The following is a 9410-nucleotide window of genomic DNA, read 5'->3' on the forward strand; positions in this document are numbered from 1 at the left end:
TGCGTTTATGAACGGTTAGCTATGAAACTTAAACGTAGAGTAGATCGGGTATAAACGAAACATAAAGTAGCAAACTTGATGTTAAAATGGACTTAACAAACTTTTGGTTACGAACGGCTCGTTAAAGAACCCTAGATCTAGTCTTAAACATCTTTAGCCATAAAGATCCAAGCTTTACGGTCACTCGGGTCGAGTTATGGCCGAAAGAGGTTAAGGAGATATTTATAAGTCCATACCGAGCCATGACAAGGTGTTAGGGTTTAAACGGGTAGAGATGATGATAATAAAGGACCAAACCGTAACCTAAGGTTTAAATAAAGTGCAGCTCAATCGATTACAATGGCCAAGATCAATTACTTTTATAGGGTCGATTACATTGGAACTCGATTACAATCCTATAGATCGATCACTTTTCTAAATTGGCTTACAATGGTCCAGTCGAATACAAATGCATGAGTCGCATACATGCTTACAGTCGCTTACATTGATGTTCGATTACAATTGGGGTCGATTACTTTCATGACTCAATTACAATGAACACGTTTACTTCGGCCTTATCGATTACAAACATGAAACTCGATTACAATGATGAGGTCAATAACAATACTCAATCTATTACAATGATTGAGTCTCTTACTTAGCTAAATCGATTACTTTGGTAATCGCTTACAATAGACTCGAACACAATGGGCCAGTCGCTTACAACAATGGAATTCGATTACAACTTATACTCGCATACACATGCCAGACTCGATTAAAATATGGCTCAATTAGGATGTTCTTAATCGCATACAATGAGAATTCGCTTACATTGAACACTCGATTACTATATTGATTCGCTTACAACTTGTGTTTCGATTACAAGTTAACTCGAATACAAAATACTCGCTTACATGTGATCATTTCACAAGGGTTCGGTTACATGGAGAGCCGAAAGCATGGTGACCCGTATATATATATATATATATATATATATATATGTATATATATATATATATATATATAAACAAATGACGGTAGACATTATAAGAACCTAAAGAGATAAAATAGAAGAATGTTAAAGTAAATGAAAACCATAAATTCAAATATGCTTGGGTTTAAGAATAAAATCTAAGTAAACGTAATCTAATACAAGGCCATTAGATTAGACCAGACTTAGCCAGGGTTTAAGTATTGATACGTGTAACTCATATACAGTTAGCAGAGCTCAATTAAAGAAGGGATTAACAATTAACGGAGAAAGAAACAGGATCCAGGTGAGTTTCTAGCCACATTTCCTTGTTATGTTTTCGGGGATGTATGCATACTCAATGTGAACGTTAATACACTTACCTTAAATGGTAAGTGTATGCCTTAATGAATGTGATATTTATGTTTATATTATGAATACTTGACAGTACGTAAACGACCTTCGGGTATTGCACATATTGTTAAGGAAGGTATTACGTAGTAACTATGAAATGATTATATGAGATGTAGTATGCATGTATGATGTATGTATATGTATGAATGATATAAGGATAATACAAGAAAGATAATGTATGGTTTTATGGTAACGAAAGAGAACCGGGCCCTAATAATACTCGAGGCAAGAGGAAACCGAACCCTAATAATATTCGAGGCAAGAGGGAACCGGGCCCTAATAATACTCTAGGCAAGAGGGAACCGAACCCTAATAATATTAGAGGCAAGAGGGAACCGGGCCCTAATAATACTCCGGGAAAGTAGGGCGGAATACTCTTTAAAACGTTAGGTATGAACGTAAGTAAGTGTATGGTGAACGCATGTATGAAAGTATGAAAGTATAAACGAAAGCATGTAAATATGAAGGTGTTGTATGTTGAATGATTTACTAGAACTCACTCAACGTAGCTGACTTTTGATATGCACGCATGTGAGTAGGATGAGGCAGCTCGCTTGAGGGGAACACATGGCATGGAATTAAGATACTGACATCACAAGAAAATGTTATGTTATTTTAAGGACTATGTTTTATGTTTAAACAACTCGAATGTTTGTTAAGACAAGATTTGATGGTTTCGTGACATATTTGTTTGAAGTTTTATATTCCGCGTAAAGTTTTTAATTAACTATGATATTTTGAACATGTGTTTATGAGTAAATCCAACGTACAATGTAGGGCACCGGTAACGGGGCCTTACAACCCTATCGTCTACTTTATATCACAAAAGAGAGGAAAAGAAATAGCAATATCCTAGTTCAACATTTAACAGTCGAACCAACTTCCTAGTTTAATTTCAAATCGGGAACTGGCATTCCGACCACCAACGTCAACCTGTTCGATTCTGATTGCCTGTCACCGACCCTACTGTTCAGTTTTGCTTCCATCCCGCCACCTATGAGTTTGTCGACATTGGCACCGTCACAAATACACTAACCATGGCCAGTTGCTGGAAGCATAGTGGGCAGTGCAACCAGTGCCGCCTTTCCGTTTCTTTTTAGACCATATCAAGAAAAAGAATAATCTTCTCACTAACGATCAACATCTTCTGGAACCCTATTGAAACGATGAACAAGATATTGAGGAATTGTCCATACGTAAAATCATCATTATTGATACGGGCTTTTTCCCCTGTGCAACCAGTGCCACCTTTCGGTTTCTTTTTAGACCAGCCCCAGTTGACCAGTTCAAGGTAATAAGGCGGCTATATGCAATCAATTTTGGTAGAAGGAAGTGAATTATTAGGTCAACAATAATTAATCCCTATCACATCTCAGTATGCATATTCTTTTTTTGGCATATTTTATTAACTTTTAATGACGTCAATAACATGTGGTAGACATAAGTTCTCATGAATTGTTTATATTTATATAATTACTAGGTTAGGTACTCGTATGATACACGGGTTGGATAAATTATATTATAAAAAAATCAATGAAACTAAAGATTCACTCAAAACATCTAATACATTACAATGAAGACAAATAGAATTACATGACATAGCTCTCATAAATCTCTAAAAATCTCTTTATATACAACGTTTGTAGTCTTATTTGAAACTTGACCATCTTCATCAAAAATGAGTACTTTGAGCCCTTCTCTTGTTGTAACTCTAGACAGTGCAACATATAACTGGCCATGGGCGAAAACTGGTTTCCTAAGAAATAAACCAACCCTAGAAAGTGATTGACCTTGGCTTTTATTGACTGTCATTGCAAAACAAACAGCAACTGGAAACTGCCTCCTTTGAAATCTGAATGGAAGTTTTGTATCTGTTGGTATAAGATTTGATCTTGAAATATAAGTGCGGTCACCAATATTGGTTCCAGATATGACAACAACTTCAATAACACGATTATAAAGTCTCTTTACCTGTAATCTTGTTCCATTACATAGACCATTTTTTTGGTCAACATTTCTAAGTAGCATGATCGGTACTCCAACTTTTAGTACTAACTTGTGATTTGGCATTCCAGAAATTTTTAATCCATTTAAAACATCAGGAGAGTACAAATTTTCTTGAAGCGTGTCACGAACATTTTCATCTGGACATATACTATCAGAGCTAAGGTATTCTTTCTCTTCTCCTGGAAACATGGACAACAAACGATCGTTAACTTTCTCTACGACCTCATTTGTTGGTGCAACTAAGGCACACTTAAGTCCTTCAACATTGTTGCCTTAGTTGCGTCCATCACAAATCTGTAAAAAATTTAAATTATCTCATTAGAATACATAAAATGTTTCACAAAGCTAAGAACAAAATGAAGAAAAGGTAATAAAAATACCTTTGATCTTTGGCTGATAAAAATAAACACTTTTGAGTGCAAGGATGAAGTAATACTACTGATCATTGTTATTATTTATAATAGTCAAAGAGAAGCTATGTATAGGCTTTGTAAGGAAAGCTAATAATTGTAATTACAATAAAAAGATGAAAAGATCATAGATATAATAGTATTTTTCATAAATTTTGAAATTAAGTGATTATTAACATAACTAACATATCTCTTACAGTTGTTTATACATTGTACACCAATACTATCACATAAATATTATATATGTTATGATCATTAACATAATTAACACGTAGAAATATAAGGAATAAAAGAAAAGATAATAATTGTAATTAATAAAATGTCAACTAACTCTAAAATATATAGAAATTAGTGGACATTGTAAAAATTATAAACCTAAACCACATAAATTAGGAACCTAAATAAACAACTAATATTTTAATAACTATATATGTTAAGTAAATACTAAGAATAAAATATGCATTTTATTCAAATATATATTTTATTTAAAATATTAATCATCACAAGTGACAACCTAAACAACTTCAAAACATACGGAATGTGATGTCAAAACAAAATTTTTATATTAAAGATTTTTTCCTCTCCTATATATACACAGCTAAAAGCATGTTTAATATATATTTAATTACTATATTAGTAGTCAACTAAAATTGATGATTTCCCTAAACTCATGTACCAAGAATTAAGGCTCATATATATATATATTGTGTTGACTTATTTATTATATGGAAACGAAATTTCAAATTATTATCAGATTAGTAGTAAACTTGAATTCACTATATATAAATATATATATATATATATATATATTGGTTTGACTTATTTTGTATTTGGAAACAGAATAAAATATACATTTTATTCAAAATATATATTTTATTTAAAATATTAATCATCATAAGTGACAACCTAAACAACTTCAAAACATACGTTATGTGATGTCAAAACAAAATTTTTATATTAAAGATTTTTTTGTCTCCTATATATACACAGTTAAAAGCATGTTTAATACATATTTAGTTACTGTATTAGTAGTCAACTAAAATTGGTGATTTCAAATACTATCCATAATTTTAGAGATCTACGAAACAATACACAAATGAAAATTACAGAGTTTACCCTTAACATGAAACATATTCTTTTACCATTTTACCATTAACATGAAAACTGAATAATTAATAGTTCTTAATTTAAATCTGCGTCCAAGAGGAATTTGTCAATCTTTGTAATCTATAACTGTACTACCTTGAGAAGCCTGATGTACAACAACATAAAATAAGTTTTTAGAAAATTTTATGCTAATGTATAGGATGGATATGCTTACTTTATTCTTTAAATACTCCGGATTTGTTGACAGAGATTGAATGAGGGCACTTCGGTCCTGTTTAGATGAGAAAAAGGTCGGATCATTATATAAGATGATGATGATATGTTTTATAATATAAGAATGATAGATGAAATTAAAAATAATGTCCAAACAAACCTTTATCCATAGTGTTGAACAATCAAAGTTGGTTAAAAACTATTTATGGCAGTTCATGTTAAATGAATCGGCTTCTTCTATGCCATTCAAATAATGACAATATTCATGACAAATACAAGCACTTCCTTCATATGCAGCATCCACATGACACCATATTCCATATTTCTGTCAAACAGTTAACATTGATATCATTTCAGAGATATATTAAAATTGAAAGCATACTTTGAATAATAATAATAATAATAATAATAGAAGTACATAATTTTAAATAAAATTCAAAGATCCATAAATATGAATATGATTATTCGCTATCATATTCATCATATTCTTATGTTTTTAAATTCATCCAACAATGCCAGTAATATCTTAACAGTAGCCTAAAACAAATAATAAGAGAAAAAGATAACATTTTTACCAGGTAATCTTTGTGTCAATTGCAGTTGAATAAGCTCGTTACGTTGGTTGTCCAGCTGGATATTCACATAATCCTCTGTGTCATCGATGTACTCACGAACCTGTGTTTTAGAAAATAACAAATAAATTCATATGCCAGCCTTTAATAGAAACAATACAGACGGCTCGGATCATTGCATAGTGGGTCAAACCATGTCAAGTCAAATAGAATAAGTTCAAATGGGTTAGGTTATTGACCAAAACACTTGTCTGTCTACATCTTTTAATTTGTATGTTAAAACTATTTTTCTTCTACATCAGGAACCCCATCATCCAATAAATATATGGGAACCTACAATAAACCCCCAAATTTTCCAGTAATATATGTTTAATACACTTTAAAAAATTGTTTTAGAACAGACTATGGATCCGACGGTTGGTACTTTGTTGATGACGTCCTATTCATTAGATGATTAACAATTTGAAATAGGGATATGGGTTATTAAACTATTAGGGTTTGCATACATTCTGAAATTATAGATTTGAATATGGATTTGTATAACGATTTCAAGAATCGTTATTTAGGGTTGGCAAAACAATATAATCAATCTAGGGTTTGGAAACATACCGATTTGAAGATCCAGATTTGGTGTGCAAACTAAAGATGGACAACGATTTGAACCTTGAATAGCTTTTTGGATACTGGGAGTTGTGAAATCGTAAGATGAAAGATGAAGATCCAGAATTTGTGTAAGCGTAATTTGAAATAATAGTAGATAGATGTGATAACTGATAGGATAATAGGGAATGTTTTAATGTAAATCATAAAAATTAAATTATTATTTTAATATAATAAATTTAAATAGAAATTCTATGGGAGTGCCACTTGGCATAATATTGGACCAACTAAGGGGAATGTGGGATAACCAACATTTTCATATATTATAATAGTAGATTCCGTTGTAACTTTACCAATAGATTTAGTTGGGTTGGGGGGTTTTTGTTTGGTGGTAGTTATATTCAAACAATTCATGTACAATTTCTTATTGGATGTTTGTTATAATGAGAGTTCTAGTTCATTATGTGTGTTTAAATCTATCTTTTGGATCTTCGCTTTTTTATCGTGCTGGTTGTTTGTATTTTTTTTTTTTTGGATTCTACTATTGCCAGTCTCAAATTGTGAATTTTTATTATTTTGGTAGGTGATATGGCGTTCAAAGATTGCAGGACTAAAACACAATGATGACAGATGAGAGGGTTATAGAACTTAACACACTCATTAGAGATTGAAGAATGTTAGTTACGGTCTTTTAGGGTTGATTTCCAGACATTATGTTTTTTTCCATGAATGTTGATTTTATTCAATATAATTATGTTATAGTGCTTTTGTTAATTATGATTATGTTATTGATAGTGTTTTCGTTCATGGATCAAAAGCACACTGAAATATAGCTTATAATGCTCAAGATAGTGTGTTTTAGTTCTTGGTGTTGTATTTTAAATTAGGATTTAACTCTGGTGTTCTTTTTAAATTTGGATTATTTTGATTTAAAACACACTGTTATATATTTGTGATACTTTTGGTGTTGTGTTTTAAATTTGGATTAAAATATGATAATTATAGATCGATAATGTTTCCATATATAATATAACATATTGGACGATTATGCCCCTGGAGTGTTATAAAACAGGTATTAAAATAAAACACACAGCCTACAAAACACACTTTTCATCTAGACCATCATATTACCAATTCTAACGCACCAGATAATTTCTTACACTTTTTAGACACACTCCATTTTTTATTATAACTCCACCCTCTATATATATATATATATACTAGATTTAGACCCCGTGTATTACACGGGACGGGTCAATCTTTAAATTACAATTTGATAATATGATGCAAATAAAAACACAATTAAACGTAAGCAATACTCTCATATAAACATATTAATAGATACATGCGTAAATGAAAACTATATAAATTGTAAAGTCTGTAAGAATTTTTCCCACCATAGATAAACATACCCCATTGCCCAATCCGAAACCTTTTTTTTTGTCGTATGTCGAACTTGAATTCAAGAGCTTATATCTTTAAATGAAATCTTTGACATATCAGTATTTTAATTTTGATATGAAGAAAAATATATATTTTAATATGATTATTGTTGATCAAAATATTTACTAAAAATAACGCAATATAAAAAATGAAAAACGCCAAAACAATCCCCAAAGTAACACACATAATTTTACTAATAAATTTTTGGGTTGTAAAAATAGTTCAGATTATCAAATCTTTATTAATATATACTAATTTTAATTTTTAGTCAAATTTTAATTTTAATGAATATAAATTTAAAAATCAAAACAAAACAAACATAGCACATAGCACATAGCACATAGCACATGTATATTAATAAAACAAATGTTTAAGATGTTTGATCATAACACATCTTATATTTACTAATAAAAGTCCATGGCATGTAAATACAGTTACTGTGTATTAACATACACATATATACGTATTAGTATTATTAATAATCATCATCAATACCGACACTTTTGAAATTTAAATTTTAGTTATTATCCATGAATTCTGTTTAAAATGAAATATTTTTTTCTCAGAAGGAAAGTAAATCAGTTTATAACCCAAATAACAAATTGTTTTAACCCATGAATATATCTAGAATCAAGGAGATTAAAGATTAAGAATTTTTTAGGGAAAACATGATCAAGAATTAATATGGACTGACATGTGTCGCCAGGATTTTCTTTTATTAGTAATGTAATATATATATATATATATATATATATATGATTAGTTTCATGTGGGAACTATTTTGAAATTGAGAACTTTGAGAACCATTTTATACCACAAAAAACACTCTTTTTAACAAAAAAATAAAAAAATTATAAAAAAAACACTCGAAAAAAAAGTAAAAAAAATATATATATTTTTAGTTTTAATCCCAGTTTTATAAAAAAATTGAAAACAAAATATCGGTTTAACAAAATTATACACATATGTATAATACTTATTTTTAAAATTTTATGCATGTTTTTTATACACATATGTACAATTTAAGGTATATGATAATGTATATATATGTACATTACGTAATTAGAGATTAAATGAAATTATATACATGTGTATAATTCGAAGTTTTTTTTATTTTTTTTAAGAAACCGGAATGAAATATAAGAATTTTGTTTTTTTTTTACTTTTTTAAAATTTTTGTTATTTGTTGTTTTATAATTTTAAAAAAAAATTAGAGATTTTTTTAGTGGTTCAAAATGTTTCTCAAAGTTCTCAATTTTCAAATTGTTCTTTTAGGATCCTTACCATATATATATATATATATATATATATATATATATATATATATAATTTAATAAAAATAAAATAAAACAACATTTTGAGTCCCACCACCAATTCGGTATGTCAATTCAGCCGGTTGAAATCATAATCAACCAACCCAAAGAAAAGTGATAAAATACTTGACCGGACTAATTGTTTAAACTCTTCCCCATTCTGTTTGAAAAAGAACATCGTAAAGAAAGAACAATTAAACAAAAATTAATACCATAGTATTCAAACCAAGTAATGTTTGGGACACTTAACACATGTTTTAAAATTACTGAGAATGAGACTAGATGAAAAATCATTCTCATCAAGTGTGTCATGTTTTTTTCGTGAAATTTGGTTTCAGTTGATGAATTTTTAAGGTCTCATTTGTCTTTTGTAAAATTCTCA

At 29.6% G+C, this 9410-nt stretch overlaps 1 protein-coding gene across 1 annotated transcript; it reads right to left on the minus strand.

The window, feature by feature from the left end:
* Positions 1 to 2968: 2968 nt before the first annotated feature.
* LOC143562616 (uncharacterized) lies at positions 2969 to 3559 on the minus strand. The gene has a single exon (XM_077050368.1). The coding sequence runs from the start codon at positions 3557 to 3559 to the stop codon at positions 2969 to 2971; it is 591 nt and encodes a 196-aa protein (XP_076906483.1).
* Between the last annotated feature and the right edge of the window lie 5851 nt (positions 3560 to 9410).

This window comes from Bidens hawaiensis, unplaced genomic scaffold (genome assembly GCF_021521415.1).
Source record: "Bidens hawaiensis isolate Kalapana, Puna unplaced genomic scaffold, B.hawaiensis_p1.1 tig00021043_1, whole genome shotgun sequence".
NCBI classification, from domain to species: domain Eukaryota; kingdom Viridiplantae; phylum Streptophyta; class Magnoliopsida; order Asterales; family Asteraceae; genus Bidens; species Bidens hawaiensis.